Source organism: Sinocyclocheilus grahami, unplaced genomic scaffold (genome assembly GCF_001515645.1).
Source record: "Sinocyclocheilus grahami isolate Dianchi unplaced genomic scaffold, SAMN03320097.WGS_v1.1 scaffold39.1, whole genome shotgun sequence".
In the NCBI taxonomy this organism is placed as follows: domain Eukaryota; kingdom Metazoa; phylum Chordata; class Actinopteri; order Cypriniformes; family Cyprinidae; genus Sinocyclocheilus; species Sinocyclocheilus grahami.
Window position 1 is genome coordinate 3,562,737 of NW_015505218.1, and position 22,385 is coordinate 3,585,121.

Below are 22,385 nucleotides of genomic sequence, written 5' to 3' on the forward strand. Positions count from 1 at the left end.
TCTGCCATATGTGGTGTAGAGCAAAGTAAACTTAAGTGTGATATCATGATTGCATTAATATTTATGATTTCTATCACTGTGTAAACCGTTAACCAACACTGACCAACATTGCTTTAAGCAACGACCGTCTAGTGACCCTGTTCACTCATGTGCTTCTCACACCTCTCATCTTATCTAAGGAGGTGTTGAGGTGACACCAGCCTTCACACTACAGATCATGGCCATTCTGCTCACTCTCTGCTCCGACACACATGCCCAGGTCAGGACACGGAGCCAGGGCGGCCATTCCCACATCAGCACCTACATACTCTTGACCTGGATGCTGACCTCAGATGTACACATTCCAGCACCCTTTGTTTCAACCATTTTCTGTTATACACATAGCCATGAAAGTTTTTGAGACCAGTATTTGAGGTCAAAGAGATAGTTTAGATAAAGAACACAATCAACAGAGTTTTCAGGATTAGGTTGTGCTCTTGAGTAATAGGGTGCTAAGACCTGGCAAATGCCTAGATAAGGAAAAAAATGCTTATTAATTAGTGTTTAGCAACAGAGTGCAATTCATTGATAAAGGCAATTTGTGGTTCTCAAATGGAAGTTGACAGGTCTGTTCTAAGAGGAAAAATTTGCTAGAAAAAAGTTTTAAAATATATACAGGTGCAATATATTGTGAGTTTAATAAATATTATAAATGAATGCTTTTATTCAGAAAAGGTGCATTACATTGATCAAAACTGACTGTAAAGTCTGTCTGTCTGTCATCTATCTATCTATCTAGATATCTGTCTGTCTGTCTGTCTGTCTGTCCTCTATCTATCTGCCAGTCTCTGTCTGTCATCTATCTATCTATCTATCTATCTATCTATCTATCTATCTATCTATCTATCTATCTATCTATCTATCTATCTATCTATCTATCTATCTATCTATCTATCTATCTATCTATCTATCTATCTATCTATCTATCTATCTATCTATCTATCTATCTATCTATCTATCTATCTATCTATCTATCTATCTATCTATCTATCTATCTATCTATCTATCTATCTATCTATCTATCTATCTATCTATCTATCTATCTATCTATCTATCTATCTATCTATCTATCTATCTATCTATCTATCTATCTATCTATCTATCTATCTATCTATCTATCTATCTATCTATCTATCTATCTATCTATCTATCTATCTATCTATCTATCTATCTATCTATCTATCTATCTATCTATCTATCTATCTATCTATCTATCTATCTATCTATCTATCTATCTATCTATCTATCTATCTATCTATCTATCTATCTATCTATCTATCTATCTATCTATCTATCTATCTATCTATCTATCTATCTATCTATCTATCTATCTATCTATCTATCTATCTATCTATCTATCTATCTATCTATCTATCTATCTATCTATCTATCTATCTATCTATCTATCTATCTATCTATCTATCTATCTATCTATCTATCTATCTATCTATCTATCTATCTATCTATCTATCTATCTATCTATCTATCTATCTATCTATCTATCTATCTATCTATCTATCTATCTATCTATCTATCTATCTATCTATCTATCTATCTATCTATCTATCTATCTATCTATCTATCTATCTATCTATCTATCTATCTATCTATCTATCTATCTATCTATCTATCTATCTATCTATCTATCTATCTATCTATCTATCTATCTATCTATCTATCTATCTATCTATCTATCTATCTATCTATCTATCTATCTATCTATCTATCTATCTATCTATCTATCTATCTATCTATCTATCTATCTATCTATCTATCTATCTATCTATCTATCTATCTATCTATCTATCTATCTATCTATCTATCTATCTATCTATCTATCTATCTATCTATCTATCTATCTATCTATCTATCTATCTATCTATCTATCTATCTATCTATCTATCTATCTATCTATCTATCTATCTATCTATCTATCTATCTATCTATCTATCTATCTATCTATCTATCTATCTATCTATCTATCTATCTATCTATCTATCTATCTATCTATCTATCTATCTATCTATCTATCTATCTATCTATCTATCTATCTATCTATCTATCTATCTATCTATCTATCTATCTATCTATCTATCTATCTATCTATCTATCTATCTATCTATCTATCTATCTATCTATCTATCTATCTATCTATCTATCTATCTATCTATCTATCTATCTATCTATCTATCTATCTATCTATCTATCTATCTATCTATCTATCTATCTATCTATCTATCTATCTATCTATCTATCTATCTATCTATCTATCTATCTATCTATCTATCTATCTATCTATCTATCTATCTATCTATCTATCTATCTATCTATCTATCTATCTATCTATCTATCTATCTATCTATCTATCTATCTATCTATCTATCTATCTATCTATCTATCTATCTATCTATCTATCTATCTATCTATCTATCTATCTATCTATCTATCTATCTATCTATCTATCTATCTATCTATCTATCTATCTATCTATCTATCTATCTATCTATCTATCTATCTATCTATCTATCTATCTATCTATCTATCTATCTATCTATCTATCTATCTATCTATCTATCTATCTATCTATCTATCTATCTATCTATCTATCTATCTATCTATCTATCTATCTATCTATCTATCTATCTATCTATCTATCTATCTATCTATCTATCTGTCTATCTGTCTATCTATCTATACCTAAAGGGCAGAGAAAAACTTTCCTATGCATATTTTGTTAACATCAAAGGAAGATTAAATGTGATAAGGCAGGCAAAACTAAACCACTAAAGTAACAGCATAACCATGAATTCACAATTCATATTTGTTTTTGACTCATTTAAATTTGGTTGAATTTTCTGATCTTTGTCATTTGAAGCGTCATCCAGCGTTCATAGCACAAACAGTGTAGAGTTCATGAATTTCTCAGTTAGTGGTTTGTTCAGTATGAGTAATACTGATCGTTTTGTGGTGATCAGATATAAATAAATATACAAAATATGATAAATGTAAATGAGGTCATGGTGGGGTCAATGTGTTTCTAGTTCAGAGATGAAGCGTGCAGATGCTGTTGTGGGAACCTGGTACATGTCAGTTATAGTGTCAGCATGGAAAGAACAGAAGAGAAGTGAGGGTGAGAGAAGTGTGTCTATGAAGGTGTGAGGACTGGTGTCATCCACACACACCTCCACAAATGAGTTCAACAGTGATATGATGAGAACAACAAGGTGATGGGACATCTCTGAAAACTGGCTAATATGCTGTATGATATGTTTTAATGTTTGATATCTTATAAATAAGACTGACTTTTCATTTCTGCTACACTCTCTCATTTCCTGTGCAATTTTAGAAAAAGTCATCTTATTCGATATTTATATCTAGTTTCCTCCTACCAATGCATTTTATAAAATAGCATACTGTAACTCATTATTTCAGTGCGTTTATCTCTAGCTTCAGGTCGTACGAGTCAAAATTCATAGGTGTTGATTTGGGAATAAACGTTCAGACTCAGACTATCCTGCATTGTGTGTATCTCCACACCTCTGAGCTCATTTGCGGAGGTGTGCGTGGATGGCACTTCTGTAAACACACTCTTCTCACGCTCTCTGCTGTCCCTCTGGACTGGCACCTCATCCACCGGGTCCAAACACAGTATCAACGTTCCCACTACAGCACCTACACATCTCACCCCTGACCTGAGAGACCTCACTGTGACCCAGTGTAGATGCCTGTGTAAAATATCAGTCTTATTTCATCAATCATTAATCATTTTAATAACATTTAGCAAAGTTGAATAATATTGTTAATAAGTTATTTTATTTGATTTAGAGATGATTTTACAGATATATTGTAGAATAACTATGAAATCAGTATATCAATAGTTTATTTTACTTTTAGTGCAATTTGGAACCTACAACCTGAAAACTTTATAAATTAAAGCTACAAAGTTATAATGTGCAGAGTAATTTTGGTGGCATAAGTGGACAAACATATCCTTGTCACATGAATCTATTGTTGTTGCTGGTTCATGGTTGACCCTTCCAGTAAGTGGCTGGATTATTGATATAATCTCATTACAGTGAGGTGATTTAACTGAGATTGAGTCAAGGGTTCGGCTGAAACCGGCTCAAACTGTATCTGTACATACACACACACACACACACACACAGGTTTGTTTTTGTGAAAAGTGGGGACATTCCATAGGCGTAATGGTTTTTATACTGTACAGACCGTATATTCTATTGCTCTACACCAACCCTACCCCTAAACCTACCCCTTACAGGAGACTTTGTGCTATTTCAGATTTTCAATACACTCCATTCTGTGTGATTTATATGCGTTTTGAAAAGTGGGGACATGGGGTAATGTCTCGAAAAGTCACCTTCTCCTTGTAATACCTATGTCATACCTTTGTCATTATACAAATTTATGTCCTCATTTGTCACAAAAACGCGCGCACACACACACACTATTCTGTGATGAGATATTTCTGCAAAAGGACACACTTTTTGTTGACTTGAAATATCTAACCAGCTAACCAGGTAAGTATGTTTGTTACACTGCAATTTCTACATATTAATGTGTAATTGTTTGTTGTGTATTAAATAGGTTACAAATGTTTTCAGAGCAAATCAGACTAAATCAAACTCTTCTTTACAGCAATGTCCTGCCATGTGGCAAATAGTTGGTCTATGACAGAATTGTAATAGTTTGGCTTACACTTTTAATAAAATTATTGGTATGTATTTATAAAAAAAAATACACTCTTGTTTTTTCATTTGTTTTAAAAGAACACGTTTTCTGTGAACTGTTTTGCCTTAAAAGTATGTTTGTGCTGTAAGCCTTTTTTTCGTTCACTTAAATGCTAGTATTTATTTTACGCAACAATTAGGCTAGTTCCGGTCATTGAATTTGAATGGTCGTCAGCAGAGCCGTTGAAAACACGTTGAAAACACGTCTTTTTAGCGGCTCTGGTCGACAGAATGATTTTGTGTGGTTTTGTGTATTATGATCGAGTCATTGAATCATTCCGAATCAAACGATTCGTTTACTGACTCAGCGACACTGCTAGCGTGTTGTACGAGACCCGAGACGGTTGCTTCTGCTGTGGCTTAGGCCTTGAAATATTTTCGTTGGTGGAGAAAAATAGACAACGGATCTGGCAATAATGGGATTAAAAATGTAAGTTACTCAATATCGACTAACTGTTACTTGTTTATTACATTGTTGTATAAAAGCAATATCACACTCGCAGTAACGTGATAGATTTCTGAAATGGGAAACCGAATGGGCGTATCGATCCAAAGTATCGATATATCGCGAGTATCGAACGCGAGTATCGAAAGTATCGATACTCAAACTAAAAATATCGATACTTAGGTGTATTTTATTTACCAGTGATTTTGTTTATTTAAAATAATAATAATAATGCGTACAAATGCATTGAATTGGACGAATTGAAATCGGTATCGTATCGAAAACAGAATAAGTGGTATCGCCCATCCCTAATTTTTAGTTTCATGGTCAAAATCACATTGTAGTTGAATGCAGTGTAGTAGAAGCGTTTGGGTGCGGGAAAAAAAATACGTAATTTAAACAAAAAAACGTGTTGATATCACTTTCGAGTCCGTATGAGTTCGCTTACCTCGTATGAGAGGAGCACAGCTTTCACTCTCAACCAAACTAACATTACTAGCCAATCAGATTTTTTTTGCTCTTATAAACACGAGACGCGCATAATACTGTAGTATCCAATTGCAGAGGCCCAGGCATGATGAATGGAAAAGCTGCGAGGCGCAATGGACAAAGATGTCCATCTAGCGCGTATAGTTATATAGAAAAACGAATGAAAAAGCAGCGGAGCTTTGTTAACAGCTCAGAGTAATCATGTCATCTCCATAAGATCGATATGATTGCCAGAACAAATTTACCGGGATTTTTGAAAAGGTCCTGTTCACACATGATCTCTTAATGGTAACTTACAGGTAATTTACTTTACTTTTTAGTCATTTAGCAGACGCTTTTATAGAAAGCGACTTACAAATAAGAAAAAGTAATTAAAACTAAAAGCTAAAACTCTATAAATACTATATATATATATATATATACACATTTAAGAAAATAAAAGAAATTAAATAAAAATGACAAATGCGTACAACAACATTTCAAAACTAAACATTTAAATGAAAACAAAATAAAGCTAAAAACAATTCAAAATATTAAAAGAACAAAAGGTATGAGTATAATAATGATTCTAACATAACACTAAGCTAAACACCAAAAAACAACTACATATGTGTATGTACAGCCACACACGTATATATGTAATTTACCAGTTAAGACTGTATTTGTGTGAAAGGGGCTAAACTCTTCCTCTGCATGTACTGTGAATTTGAATTGCTTAACGTTCATCTGGGAAAATTGTGCATTATCTCACTAGATTTGTAACATAAATCATTTAAACCTTTGCCAACACAGGAGAATACATCAACTTATTTCTAAATATGCCATTTATTGTATCGCGATTTCAAAATAAAGGTTTCTGAGTTTGCATGCACGAGCCGTTTTAGGGGGGCGTGGCAGAGTCTTAACTTTGATAAAGAATATCTCTTTGGTTTTGAGACTTTAGTCTTTGCAACTTCAGGGATCTTATCTATGCACAATCAGCTTGTAACACTCCAAAGAGAAAGGAAAACTTGAAATCGCATCATATGACCCCTTTAAATTTAAATGGATTTAAACATCGTTTAATCACGCTTGTCGCCCTCTGCAGGTATTTGTTATAATACATTATGTACTTAAGTTGGTTATGTTCATATTATGTATAGGCATATTACATTATGTATTTTAACAGTGTTGTTCAATAAAACCATGTAATTACTTGGTTTTGATATTTTATTTGAGCCAATTATTATTGCCTCATTATTAGTTTATACATAAATAGTCATACTAAAGCCTGGTTTTCACTTAGGCCTGTTTGTTACTAAAAATATCAGATTGCTCAGTTGTCAAAATAATCAGTAGATTACTTGATTACCAAAATAATCATTAGTTACAGCCCTAGATTAGTTAAAATATTTCAAAATACAATTGCATTGTTTTACTTTTTGTAATTAAAAGACAAATATTTTGTCATTGAAAATTTCTTAAAAATAGTATTAAAATATTGTCTCTTTCTAGTGAACCAAGCATCTGTATTTTGTCTCATCACGTGAGCTAAGTGTATTGTCACACCCCTAGTGTCGATAAGCGGTGATATAGCTCTTAATTTTCAGAGAGAAGAATGAAATAACTTTCATTCTTCAGGTCAACTATATATTCATGAAAAAAAATCAGATTGAATAAGGAAAGCAATAACTTTGCCATAGTATCCTTTCAAATGTTAAAGTTGCCACAGTCATTGCATGCTGCCCCCCCCCCCTCCCCTCCCTTGCCCTGCCCCCGGAAAAAAGTTCAGGCTCAAGATTGTTTTTTGCTTTAACCCGTGTATGTAAATGTTTAATACATTACATCCAATATAATATATATAATGAAAATGTGTCATTGTAGTATAACATTTAAATGTTATAACTCACAAAACCTTAAAAACTTACTCGCTGTCCTTTCCCACAGTGGCCTTGTTTTTGGGATGAACACAGAAAAGGTCAGTTTTGGGGTGAGTAACGAGTAAATCTTTAACTTCTCTTTTCTAGAGGTGCCTATGTGTACATGGACAGGGGCAGCTCCTAATATCTACAGAGCAACAGAAATGGTAGGAACACAAGAACTAACGTTACTGGAAACATCTCACCCATTAACATATGTAGTGTAAGTACACTCTTGTGAAAAATAATTATAATTTAGCTTACTTTTTAAAAAGGAGTACTTTTTTGAAAATAATATGCTTAAATTTGAATTGAATATAAATTAGCTAATGTAGTTTGATACATTTATTTAAATTCGTACTTTTTTGACTCAAGTAGGACTAAAGTACACCTTTATACATCATTTTATAATTTATTTTCTTTGAAATATTGTGACCCTGGACCACAAAACCAGTTATAAGGGTCAATTTTTCGAAATTGAGATTTATGCATCATCTGAAAGCTGAATAAATAAGCTTTCCATTGATGTATGGTATTGTATGGATAGGACAATATTTGGCCGAGATACAACTATTTGAAAATCTGGAATCTGAGGGTGCACAAAAAATTTAAATATTGAGAAAATCGCCTTTAAAGTTGTCCAAATTTAGTTCTTAGCCATGCATATTACTAATCAAAAATTTAATTTTAATATATTTACAGTAGGAAATGTACTAAATATCTTCATGGAACATGATCTTTACTTAATATCCTAATGATTTTGGGCATAAAAGAAAAATCTATTATTTTGACCCATACAATGTATTTTTAGCTATTGCTACAAATATACCCCAGCGACTTAAGACTGGTTTTGTGCTCCAGGGTCACATATGGTTAACGTGTACTGTCGAATGTACTGACAAGAGTTTATAGTAAACTAAAATGTACTTTAATGTAATTTCTGTTTTATGTATTCAAATATATTTGTAATTACACGTTTGTAATGATGTTGCGATTCAGTGCATTTAATGTACTTAATGTAAAACTTAAAAATTTGACATGATTACAAAGTGCACTTTCTAAAAGTGTACTCAAGTGTACAAATGTCATGAAAGCCCCCCCCCCCCCCTCCCCTCCCTTGCCCTGCCCCCGGAAAAAAGTTCAGGCTCAAGATTGTTTTTTGCTTTAACCCGTGTATGTAAATGTTTAATACATTACATCCAATATAATATATATAATGAAAATGTGTCATTGTAGTATAACATTTAAATGTTATAACTCACAAAACCTTAAAAACTTACTCGCTGTCCTTTCCCACAGTGGCCTTGTTTTTGGGATGAACACAGAAAAGGTCAGTTTTGGGGTGAGTAACGAGTAAATCTTTAACTTCTCTTTTCTAGAGGTGCCTATGTGTACATGGACAGGGGCAGCTCCTAATATCTACAGAGCAACAGAAATGGTAGGAACACAAGAACTAACGTTACTGGAAACATCTCACCCATTAACATATGTAGTGTAAGTACACTCTTGTGAAAAATAATTATAATTTAGCTTACTTTTTAAAAAGGAGTACTTTTTTGAAAATAATATGCTTAAATTTGAATTGAATATAAATTAGCTAATGTAGTTTGATACATTTATTTAAATTCGTACTTTTTTGACTCAAGTAGGACTAAAGTACACCTTTATACATCATTTTATAATTTATTTTCTTTGAAATATTGTGACCCTGGACCACAAAACCAGTTATAAGGGTCAATTTTTCGAAATTGAGATTTATGCATCATCTGAAAGCTGAATAAATAAGCTTTCCATTGATGTATGGTATTGTATGGATAGGACAATATTTGGCCGAGATACAACTATTTGAAAATCTGGAATCTGAGGGTGCACAAAAAATTTAAATATTGAGAAAATCGCCTTTAAAGTTGTCCAAATTTAGTTCTTAGCCATGCATATTACTAATCAAAAATTTAATTTTAATATATTTACAGTAGGAAATGTACTAAATATCTTCATGGAACATGATCTTTACTTAATATCCTAATGATTTTGGGCATAAAAGAAAAATCTATCATTTTGACCCATACAATGTATTTTTAGCTATTGCTACAAATATACCCCAGCGACTTAAGACTGGTTTTGTGCTCCAGGGTCACATATGGTTAACGTGTACTGTCGAATGTACTGACAAGAGTTTATAGTAAACTAAAATGTACTTTAATGTAATTTCTGTTTTATGTATTCAAATATATTTGTAATTACACGTTTGTAATGATGTTGCGATTCAGTGCATTTAATGTACTTAATGTAAAACTTAAAAATTTGACATGATTACAAAGTGCACTTTCTAAAAGTGTACTCAAGTGTACAAATGTCATGAAAGTGTTCTCTCTTTAAGTACACCTAAGTGGCATTTTATTCATTAATATGTAATCTGTAAGCACAGTTTTTAAAAAAATATATACTTTTAACACGACAAGTGCACATTCATTATAATTAAGCACACTTTTTTTCACAAACGGACTGCTTCAGCTGAGACGAATAGATTTATTTGGCTAAAGCGTTTATTATTTTCCTTTACAGTAATCAACCGGAAGTTTTATTTTAATTTTGGAGAACACGTTCATCCAGTGGGCGACATGGCGATAGCAGCGCTGGAGTTGATGGGTTACTTTTGTGGCCTCTTTGGCATGCTTGGGACCTTTGTAGCCACTCTTCTGCCATATTGGGCAACGTCCGCACACGTTGGTCCCAACATCGTGACGGCAGTAGTCAGCATGAAAGGTCTATGGATGGAGTGTGTCCACCAGAGCACCGGAACCTTCCAGTGTGAGACCTACAACACGCTTCTGGGGCTCACCACTGATCTACAAGCAGCCAGAGCCATGATGGTCATCTCCTCCATCTTTTCCGTCATGGCCTGCGCGGTATCCACTATCGGCATGCAGTGCACCATCTGCATAGATGGCTCTTCAGTCAAGAGCAAGGTGGCTGGGGTAGGTGGTTCCCTTTTCCTCCTGGCAGGGCTCTTGTCGTTTATCCCTGTGTCTTGGAAGACCCATGAGGTGGTGCAGACCTTCTATATGCAGAACATGCCAGCCAGTCTAAAGTTTGAGATAGGTGACTGCCTATATGTGGGCTTGGCTTCTTCGCTCTTGTCCATGCTCGGTGGAGGGCTGTTGAGTGCATCCTGTTGTGACGATTTGGACAGTAGCAGGGGAACCAGACGCCATTACCCCTACCCTGACCGCACCGGACCGCGTGGACCGTCCCATTTGATACCCTACCATCCAGCCACAAACCCCAACCTTGCCAACAAGAACCAGACCCTTAACAGCCTTACAAGCACTAGTACCCACTCCACTATGCCAGCTCAGGATTCCAGGAAATCGGCTCGGCAGAACACAGCAGCCGGGTATGACGTCACAGGCTACGTTTGAGGATTTGTGTTAGTCGTTCTGTACCATTTTTTCTAAAAGCACTTGGACTGTTGAAAGACTCTTATAATAGGCGAGATGTTGGATTAAGGTGCAAGAGGAATGGACACACTGCCAGAGAAAGAGCAAATGTGTTTGATTGAATAGAATATGAGGTGCTTTTGGTTTCTTTTGTCAACAGACATTGCTGTTCTTTAAAAAAAAATTTTTTTTGGGAAAGTTAAAAAAATTCAAACTAAACAGCAAAATGGCTTTCAATATGGATCGACAGAATCATATGTAAATATGCAAAGCTAATATTTGACATTGACTTTTCAGCTGCCCTCTCATAATGCACCGTGTCAGTTAACCTTAAGTGCACTTAAACATTTGAACTGTTTTTGTATTCACACATAGTATTTTGCAATGTTGTTGTATTTTATTACGGTTTTATTAACATTGTTTTCATTTGTTAATTACAGTAATCTTTATTTTGTTATTGAATTTCTATGTACTCAGTTTGAGCACTAAATGATCATATTCACTTTCTAAATAAAGATTTGGGTTGTTTATTAGTCTCTGGCCCCAAACTCTTTTCATAAAGCTCTATGTAATCATCTCAGAAAGGCTAGCAGCTGAAAACACTATCGTCCTCTCTCCACATCATAAATATGTGATGATCTGGGTAATTAATTAATAAAATTAATACATTTTATAATAGTAAATAAATAATACAATACCTAAAGCTAAGAGGGGGACAATACAATAGTGAGAAAATATGTAACAGAAAAATATTTTTCAACTAATATTTTACACATATTTATATCACACATTTTTCAGTGTAAATAGGGAGGGCTTTTACAAAAGAAACAAGTTTAGCTCACACAAGAATGATCACATTTCCGAGGCATTTAAAATATACAAAGCAATGCTTAATATACATCAAATATACATAAAAAACTTTTTTTCAGGTGTTCATTTTAAATGGTCCAGCATTATGTTATATTCATTTTTAAAATGTCAATTGTACACTAAGAAAAGTAAAAATAAAAAGAAATGAGTTGTAAAAAAGGAAAATGATCACATTTCCGAGGCATTTAAAATATACAAAGCAATGCTTAATATACATCAAATATACATAAAAAAATTTTTTTTTTCAGGTGTTCATTTTAAATGGTCCAGCATTATGTTATATTAATTTTTAAAATGTCAATTGTACACTAAGAAAAGTAAAAATAAAAAGAAATGAGTTGTAAAAAAGGAAAAAATATTGATGTGTATTTCAGTCTTTCTACATTAAAAAAAAAAAAATCACGTCTAATATAGCGTTACTGACATTTTTTGTAATTGTGAATTTTACTACCAATTTGGAATGAAAATAGTTACATCAAATTATTTTCAAAGTAATAGCTAGTACTAAGATCTTATACTATACTGCATTTATAATGAATGCGTGTCACATAGCATGAAAGTTCATTATTTTTTTCGGCTCATGTGCATCATGATACAAAATAGGAGGAAAGAACCAACCTATTTAATGGAATTTGGGGATTTCTTTTTATGAATGTGGGTGCTGGCAGTGATTTAACTACTATTTACTAAGAATAAAGAAAATAATTTTTAATGATTTAATGAGTCTCGTAAATGTGCATATCATTAGGGTGGGCTGAGCTCATGATTGAATGGCGGCCCCTGCTACTCCTACTCAAGCATTTGTTGCTCTAATGAAAGACACACAAAACACACACAAATGGGTAATTTTTGTTTCACGAAGAACTCCAAAATGTCCTCGTAGACATTCTGTGCTGGCAACCACATTCAAAGCAATGCCTGTGTGTAACTTATGTTGAGGTGACGTTGCCATTTAAACAAATGATTTACAGTGAAGGCACTTGAAGCACTCCAGCTGAAACTGGACTGCATTGATTTTAACTTCATTTTAATGTGTAACTATGTGGGAAAGACAGAGTGGCAAACATCACACTGAAATGTAATTGGTGAGTCCTGTACATGTAGAGTTCATTGACTTTGAACACAACCTTGTATATACAAACCCGATTCCAAAAAAGTTGGGACACTGTACAAATTGTGAATAAAAACAGAATGCAATGATGTGGAAGTTTCAAATTTCAATATTTTATTCAGAATACAACATAGATGACATATCAAATGTTTAAACTGAGAAAATGTATCATTTTAAGGGAAAAATAAGTTGCTTTTAAATTTCATCAGTCCAAAAGAAGTTAAATAAAAAGCGCCCATCCATGAAAAAATCTTGTCTCATCCAGCTCCGGGGGGTGAACAAAAGCCTCCTGTAGCGAATCGATGCGTTTTTGTAAGAAAAATATCCATATTCAAAACTTAATAATCACTTTAATCTAGCTTGCGCTCACTGTTGTACACTGGAAGCAGTTCCAGGCGGATGACGTATGGGGTCAGTACTGCGCATGCGCCGGTGAGTCTCGTGAAAACCAACGTTTGTTAACAGGAGCAAAGGAAGCAAAGTTTCCTTACTTTAGCAAAGGAAAACCAGTCTCCTCTTGGCTTACAACGAAATCCTCTGACATTCTTCTTTACAAATCCTCGTTTTGTACTTCTAATTAGTGACCGTTGTTTTGATCTCTGCTGCGTGCAAAGCTGACCTCCATACGTCATCTGCCCGGAGCTGCTTCCTTACCAGAGAGTGTAATGAAAGCTTGGCCCTTGAGTCGGCCAGTCAGCAAACGGTACAGAATGGGCTGTGTGTCATCTTTCCGAAACCTCAAAAAGAGAGAAACCAGCTGAGCCAGTGATGCCCGTGGACTCATGTTCTTTACACACACAAGAGGGAGAGAGAAATGTATTCTGAAGTCTAGAAATTTCTAAATTGGGGTCAATTAGATATTTAAAAAAATAATAAAAAATTAATAATTTTATTTTACAAGAATGCATTCAATTGATCAAAAGTGACAGTAAAGACTTGTACAAACACGTTTATGTCTTGTTACAAACACTGTTACAAAAGATTTCCATTTCAAACAAATGCTGTTCAAAGAATTTTGAAGACATGAAAATATTAGGCAGCACAACTGTTTCAATACTGGTAATAAGAAATGTTTCTTGAGCACCAAATCAGCATATTAGACTGATCATGTGACCCTGAAGACTGGAGTAATGATGCTGACAATTCAGCTTTGCCATCACAGGATTGTAATATTTCACAATATTACCATGTACCTGTATTTTTGATAAAAAATAGCTTTGATGGCAATGAGAAATGTATTTTAAAAATCTTATCGACCCCAAACATTTGAAGAGTACTATATATAATATGACATAACATGATATGATACAAACCAACTTCTACTTATGTGACCCTGGACCACAAAAAATGTATATTCAATTTATATATAATCTGAAAGCTGAATAAATGAACTTTCCGTTGATGTGTGGTTTATTAGGATAGGACAATATTTGGCCGAAATACAACTATTTGAAAATCTGGAATCTGAGGGTGCAAAAAAATCGCCTTTAAAGTTGTCCAAATGAAGTTCTTAGCAATGCATATTATTAATCAGTAATGAAGTTTTTATATATTTATGGTAGGAAATTTACAAAATATCTTCATGGAACATGATCTTTACTTAATATCCTAATGATTTTTGCCATAAAAGAAAAATTGATAATTTTGACCCATATAATGTATTGTTGGCTATTGCTACAAATATACCCCAGCGACTTATGACTGCTTTTGTGCTCCAGGGTCACATATTATATTATACAGGTATCATACTAATGCGTTATTTCTTTCATAGACATTTTGTAACATTTCTAAAGCAGTTATGTTGCTGTTATTACATTAGATGGCACTCCTCTCTGGTAGTTCTTAATTCGTGGAATATTCCGTAGTTTCCTCTATCCTTCCACTTACAGTAACAGGTTATAGGTATAACGCATTTTTCTTGAGACTGAGGTTGGTTGACAGTGTCAGACACAGGGCTTGGTTCTGTGCATATGGAGTTGGTCTTTGTTTGGGCTGGAATCATGGACTGTGTGAGTTTGTGATTGGTCTGATTTAGGGCTTGGTGATTTACACTGGATATCAGTGACAATTGTTGGTAAACGCTCTGAAATATCAGCAACATTTTTTTGTGGTCTTCAAGAAAGACTTTTTAGAAATGGTCCATTGCGCTGGTGGATGTCGCCCCCTGCTGGCTGACGGGTGACTCTTCCTCTGTGGATAGAAAAGAGCAAGGTTTCAAACAGGACCGAAAACTGCCTAAAGGTAAAACTACTTAGTATTACTGTATTCTCTTAACCTCTATGGTAAAGGGCAGTGAGGAAGCTGCAGCGGTCACTGCCTTGAAAAAGAGCCTTTTTGATTTCAATCTCCCTATGGGAAAGTGGCCGACTGTTTGAGAAACGCTGTGGTCTGGACAGCAGCTCTGCATGTGCTGCCATTTTATCCCGGATGGCCTGCAGACGCCCATTCCTCACCTCAGGTGCCACACAAACCCCTCTGCCCTGAGAAAATTATGAACTGCATTGAGTGACTTAGAGCTGACATTCTCCCCCTTTAGATTTCTCACATTCCTTACAATTCAGAATCTCACCATTTAGAACATGTCATGCTGAACTTAAGATCAAAATGAAGATAATTAAGATCAGACCTTCCAAGAGCTTTCTGTTTGATCCCTGCATCTCCATAGCTCTATCTCAGCATCTGTAAGACCCAGCTCTCTCAAAGCGGCCAGTTCCTGATCCCCATCCTGCAAAGACTGGAACTGGGACAGACTCCTTACACCAGCTGCCTGTTCCCCAAAAGGCTTGTGTACTGCTGCTGGAGCAAAGCATTTATTCTTTGCAACACACCTATAACAAATGAATATGAAAATGTGTAATGGAGGTACAGTGGGGAAAATATTTATTTGATCCCCTGCTGATTTTGTAAGTTTGCCAACTTACAAAGAAATGAAGGGTCTGTCATTTTTATGGTAGGTTTATTTTAATGTATAGAGACAGAAAACCAACCAAAAAATTCAGAAAAAACACATTATATAAAGGTTAGAAATTGATTTGCATTTCAGTGAGTGAAATAAGTATTTGATCCCCAAGCAAAACATGACTTAGTACTTGGTGCAGAAACCCTTGTTTTTGGCAAACTTTAAACGGGCCTGTACATGTGCCTTCTTGAGCAGGGGGACCTTGCGGGCGCTGCAGGATTTCAGTCCATTGTGGCGTAGTGTGTTACCAATGTTTTGCTTGGTGACTGTGGTCCCAACTGCCTTAAGATCATTAACAAGCTACTCCCGTGTAGTTCGGGGCTGATCCCTCACCTTTCTCATGATCACCCTTACCCCATGAGGCGAGATCTTGCACGGAGCTCCAGACCAAGGACAATTGGTGGTTGTTTTGTATTTCTTCCATTTCCGTATCATCGCACCAACAGTTGTCTCCTTCTCACCAAGCTTCTTGCTGATGGTCTTGTAGCCCATTCAAGCCTTGTGCAGATCTACAATCTTGTCTCAGACATCCTTTGACAGCTCTTTGGTCTTGCCCATGGTGGTGGGAGAGGTTGGAATGGAAGATAGAAATTGTATGGACAGGTGTCTTATACACCTAATGAGCTGACATTAGGAGTAACTTCTTAAAGTGACAGGACTAATCTGTGTTCCACATGGGCACATAACCAATCTGTGGGAGCCAGAATTCTTGCTGGTTGGTAGGGGATCAAATACTTATTTCACTCACTGAAATGCAAATCAATTTCTAACCTTTATATAATGTGTTTTTTCTGGATTTTTTGGTTGGTATTCTGTCTCAAATAAACTAATAAATAAATTGACCAATTTATGTTCTAAAACAGGGCTGCCCAAACTCGGTCCTGGAGGGCCAGTGTCCTGCAGAGTTTAGCTCCAACTTGCCTCAACACACCTGCCTTTAAGTTTCTAGTATGCCTATAAGAGCTTGATTAGCTGGTTCAGGTCTGTTTAATTGGGGTTGGCGCTAAACTCTTCAGGACACCGGCCCTCCAGGACCGAATTTGGACACCCCTGTTCTAAAAAAACATAATTCAGTACAATAATACATGTGTGCCAGATTAAAAATTAATTGAAAATCTATTCAAATTCTTAGTAATAGTTAACTTACCGGTCAATGTTTACATCTGTATCTAGTTGCTGCAGCAGCAGATTGTGTAGTTGTCTTTGGCCCTCTGTCTCCTGTTCTTCAGGAATGGGCACATCATCACAGGCATGACGAGTAATACTGAAAAAAACAAAACACATTTCTGTCAACTGCTTTTCACGTTTTCATCTCAAATACAATTAACTTTAAATTCTCCCCACCCCAAATGCTTTCAGATTTTTGTAAATTTTAGTTGTTATTGTTTTTTTTTCTTCATCCAGCATAAATTAAAGACAGTAAATCCATGACACTATCATGATTTGTAAATACAATTTAAGTGATACAATACATTTTTGGCATTTCATTTCAATCAGCTGAAAATTAACATGTCGAACTGCTTTATTCCATTTTAAAAATTCAGTTTCTTATGTTATAAGGTAAAAGAAATTTGTGAAGTGAAGTGTTTGTTTTATTTGCTGTAAATCCTACATATATTTTACAGTCTCTACATTAATCTTATCAAAGCAATCAATAAAAAAACAACACACACACACACACACACACATATATATATATATAAAAATCAAATACAAATGTTTTTTTCCACTAAACAAGCAATTTATCATTTAATCATTACGTACATGTATAAAGTAGATACGGTAAACAACCGTACACATTGCGCATATCAAGTCTATCAATCAGCTAGTGATGTGACTAGCTTTATCAACACTAAAGACATCGGCTCTTATCATATGCCACTGAAGGAATAAGACTTTCCATGCCAGAATGCGGTCATAGTTTAATATGCAAGTAGTTTCAGATCCAAATCAAACATTAAAACATAAAAAACACCTTTCAATCCTCCCTTATCGCTTCATGTTTACACTATGACCACACTTCCTGTTTCAGCAGGAAGGATGCTTTGACTGAAAGGATCATGGGAGCTGTAGTTTAAATCAATAGACAAGTTAGGCATCTCACTGCTATGCAAACAGCAAATCTCAGTAATTTAAGACGGTTCAGTATGGAGCCAGATCAGCCTCAAAAATAATACATTTAAAAAACAAAATTCATAAATGCACAGCACAATTGACATTTACAAAAACACAATTCATAAATACACAAGTAAAAGCACAAATATTTCCCCAAATGTTCACACAAATGCATCTTACCTAAATAAATGTAAAATGTTTACACAAATATGTATATATCAAGTTTTTGAATTAATTTCCATCACACATTTATAAATGATGTTACATGCATTTATGGATCGTTGAATCTGCATTTGCAAATCATCACATGTGCGTGGACTGCTTAGAATTTGTGTGCAGTATTTTTGTGACCTTCCTGTCAGGTTAAGATTCATAAATCTATATTTTTGAAAGGTATTCCATTCAGCCAATCGCTGTGAGCTTTTAATCCACCAATCAAAACGCTCCTTACTGAACAGACTCAAGAAGCTCAACGCTGTGCTTGTACTGTGCATTGTTCTGTGATCGGGTCCTTGATGTAAAGACATTTTAATGGGTACTCTTTTTAATGGGTACCACCACTTAAGGGAGATTTCGAACACACACAGCGGAGAGATTTCAGCATGGAGGATGAAAAGCAGACATTTTTTTATGTTTATAGCTGGTCGCGATGGTAACTTTAGAACCCACCGACTACAAACCGTATTTAAAATTACTCGATAGTTTATTATAGAAATTGTTGTTTTATTGATTGTTTATCGCCCATTTATCCTGTGATTACTAAAGTGTTCCTACAAACACCAGTTATAATATAAGAAAGCTAGCGTGGACTAACTTTGTAACACTGCAAATTGCACACTTAATTAACTAAAATAACCTTTAATCATAAGAAAATGTTTCATTTAATAACAACAATTATGTAATGTGTTCTGTTGTTGTTGTTAGTAGTAGCAGTATCAGGTTCGCAGTAACTTTTGATCAGGCATTAAAAACAGCTACCACCACTTAAGGGAGATTTCGAACACACACAGTGGAGAGATTTCAGCATGGAGGATGAAAACCAGACATTTTTTTATGTTTATAGCTGGTCGCGATGGTAACTTTAGAATCCACCGACTACAAACCGTATTTAAAATTACTCGATAGTTTATTATAGAAATTGTTGTTTTATTGATTGTTTATCGCCCATTTATCCTGTGATTACTAAAGTGTTCCTACAAACACCAGTTATAATATAAGAAAGCTAGCGTGGACTAACTTTGTAACACTGCAAATTGCACACTTAATTAACTAAAATAACCTTTAATCATAAGAAAATGCCATCAGATAAAAAAAACGACTTTACTTCCTCACCGAGTCTGGTTTTCATCCTCCATGCTGAAATCTCTCCGCTGTGTGTTCGAAATCTCCCTTAAGTGGTGGTAGCGGTTTTTAATGCCTGATTAAAAGTTACTGCGACCCTGATAATACTACTACTAATAACAACAACAGAACACATTACATAATTGTTGTTATTAAATGAAATATCTGGACATTTAACACTTATTTGATAATTATTATTAATTATTAAAAAAATATTACAGATTGATCTGAATAAACAGGGTATGTGCAACTTTGGTGTATAAGACAGCAGGCTAACCGGGTAGTTGTATTTTGTGCCAATGAAATAAATCAGGTGCTAAAAAAAGAATACCCATTAAAATGTCTTTACATCAAGGACCCGATCATGGAACAATGCACAGTACAAGCGCAGCGTTGAGCTTCTTGAGTCTGTTCAGTAAGGAGCGTTTTGATTGGTGGATTTAAAAGCTCACAGCAACTGGCTGAACGGAACATCCTCCAAAAAAGATATTTATGAATTTTAACCTGACAGGAAGGTCTCTAAAACACCGCACACAAATTCAAAGCAGTCCACGTACGTGTGACGATTCAACGAAATGCAGATTCAACGATCCATAAATACATGTAACATCATTTATAAATGTGTGATGGAAATTAATTCAAGAACTTGATATATACATATTTGTGTAAACATTTTACATTTATTTAGGTAAGATGCATTTGTGTGAGCAATTTAATAAATACTTCTGTTGTCTTTGAAGTATGTTTAAAGTGTACTGACAAGCACTTAACGTCAACTAAAATATGCTTTAATGCCATTTCTACTGAAACTTGCATGTCATGTTTTTAAATGTACTTGTAACTACACATTTGTATGACGTTGCCATGTATGTAATATCGAATAACACACTATAGTATTACATTTATAATCAAGTGCTTTAGTAGGTTAGTCAACACATCAAAATAAGCATATTCTTCTTGAAATATCGTTTTTTTAAATGTACATCAAAGTATAATTTTTCCAAAGAAACAGAAACGACTGTGTACTTTCTTCACTTAAGTGACATTTTAGTTCATTAATTTATTATCTGTAAGTACAGTTCTTAAAAACATACTTTTAAGATCTGAAGTATCTCAATACAAGTATTTTTTTGTATTATTATTTTGACAAGGACTGTCAACCACAAAATGTCTTGATAAAACTTAAAAATAAAATTGAATTTGTTAACATTAGTTAATACATTATACTGTTCATTGTTAATTTGTGTTTGTTCATAATACATTAAACTAATTTATAGAAACTTGATGGTGTTATAGAAGTTAGTTAGTTATAGCCAAATTATATATATATATATATATATATATATATATATATATCCCAATATTAGAAACGAGTAATCAATGAGTAACACTTTGGCTAAAGTGTGTGTGTGTGTGTGTGTTTTTTTTTTTTAAGCCTAAACGTTACAGTCTGAACCTGCTGGTTTGTTCTGCACATTTCATAGCAGACTGTTTTGTGAACCGCTCACAATTCAATGCAGGCTTCGCAAAGGAGCTGAAAGGATGGTGCGGTGCCGACTATTATATGACCCGACACCACACCTGCAGCATGTTAATTTGATAAAAACTCTGAACGGTCTCTTATAACAGATTTGTCCCTTACCTCTTCGTTTCCCGTTGTACGGAGGCTTCCGGTTATCATAGGAAGTGTAGTTTGAAAGGATTATGGGAAATGTAGTAAAAAACTAGGGAAAACACATAACAGCAGCGTCGGCGTCACGGGGGGGGGGGCTGAGGGGGCCCGGCCACCTCGGTCACTGTGCCCCGGCCACCTCGGTCACTGTGCCCCCTCACCTCTGGTGCCGTCTCCGTAGTGGGCGCCCTGATTTAAGTTGGTGAGGCAAGGTACTTTCCTCGGAAGGTGTCCCAGGCTGTTAAATACACAGATTAAAAGCGTGTAGCGTTTTTTTCATTTCATTTCGTTCAGGTTATGCAGAGCGAAATAAGAACGGTGCTGCATTTAGAAAGAATTCTTATTAACTTTACTAAATATTCTTTAATTTTCAAACTGCTAACACTTTGCGGTTTCGAATTACGCCTTTACTGTATGACCAAAAATGAGGGAGTAGTCTATTTGATGTTTCAGCTGTTTGATCGCGCCGGCGCCTCACGCGCACACTATATAAGTTACTGCATTCATTGGAAACAGCAGCCGTTCACCGTGCTGTTCGGCGTGAGACCCGCTCCACTGTGGCATACTTTTGCTCATTATGATATTTTTCCGTCGATACTGGAACGCGAGTGAACTACAAAGCCTATTTGACCTAATAAGGCTAATAGTTTAGCTGCAGCTACATCGCGAATATAGACACATTTGGATTTGTGCCTGAGAGAGGTAAGCCCAACTTTACCTTACGTTTCTTTATAAATTAATTTGTTTTGGCATGTTTATTGCTAAGCATATATTATTATATACTGCAATTATATTTATCCATTAGAATTATATATTTTTAAATTCTTATTCTGTTCTGATACGGTTAAATTGAAAGGATTTGTTGTAAAGTGAGGGGAACTAAAATATCCTATAGTGTTGGTACATTATAACATTATTAGGCCTGCTGTTATTATTTCTGAAAATGCAACTTATACGAGACGTATCTTTTTTTTATTTTCCTCAAAAAAAAAAAATGTTATTGTGTTTTTAAAAGCATGCAGCAAACGAAAATATGCGACTAATCTGTTAAAAGTTGTTACTGTGGATTAACAAATTTACATTAGTAGGCTATTCTTATGCTTGGCTTCACAGATAGCAACAGAGTCTGGGCCAAATCTGGTTTACATTCACTTCTGGCTTTTTTCAGTCTTGATTGCAAATGTTTTTTTTTTAATGTACGATGGATAATTAAAACAAAAATCAGACGTGTGTATTTATAACATCAATTACTAGGCCT

General features: G+C 34.7%; 2 protein-coding genes across 7 annotated transcripts; one reads left to right on the top strand and one right to left on the bottom strand.

Moving 5' to 3' along the window:
- The first annotated feature begins 4,557 nt into the window (after positions 1-4,557).
- Positions 4,558-11,568, top strand: LOC107582022 (claudin-2-like). Of its 3 annotated transcripts, XM_016267710.1 has the most exons (3): positions 4,558-4,577; positions 7,728-7,842; positions 10,185-11,568. In XM_016267710.1, exon 3 carries the CDS (start codon positions 10,241-10,243, stop codon positions 11,039-11,041), a length of 801 nt encoding a protein of 266 aa, XP_016123196.1. In that variant the 5' UTR covers positions 4,558-4,577; positions 7,728-7,842; positions 10,185-10,240; the 3' UTR covers positions 11,042-11,568. The 3 variants fall into 3 exon arrangements, with proteins under 3 accessions (XP_016123196.1, XP_016123197.1, XP_016123195.1); XM_016267711.1 differs by lacking the exon at positions 4,558-4,577 and having other exon boundaries at positions 7,681-7,842; XM_016267709.1 differs by lacking the exons at positions 4,558-4,577; positions 7,728-7,842 and adding an exon at positions 8,953-9,113.
- Positions 11,569-13,700: 2,132 nt separating this feature from the next.
- Positions 13,701-18,098, bottom strand: LOC107582023 (RNA-binding protein 41-like). 4 transcript variants are annotated; one of them, XM_016267714.1, is made up of 6 exons: positions 17,993-18,098; positions 17,147-17,263; positions 15,667-15,868; positions 15,316-15,520; positions 14,855-15,224; positions 13,701-13,777 (listed from the first exon to the last, which is right to left on the bottom strand). In XM_016267714.1, the coding sequence occupies exons 1-5, from the start codon at positions 17,998-18,000 to the stop codon at positions 15,169-15,171; spliced, it is 588 nt and encodes a 195-aa protein (XP_016123200.1). In that variant the 5' UTR covers positions 18,001-18,098; the 3' UTR covers positions 13,701-13,777; positions 14,855-15,168. The 4 variants fall into 4 exon arrangements, 3 of the variants coding, with proteins under 3 accessions (XP_016123200.1, XP_016123199.1, XP_016123198.1); XM_016267713.1 differs by having other exon boundaries at positions 15,091-15,230; XM_016267712.1 differs by having other exon boundaries at positions 14,855-15,230.
- Between the last annotated feature and the right edge of the window lie 4,287 nt (positions 18,099-22,385).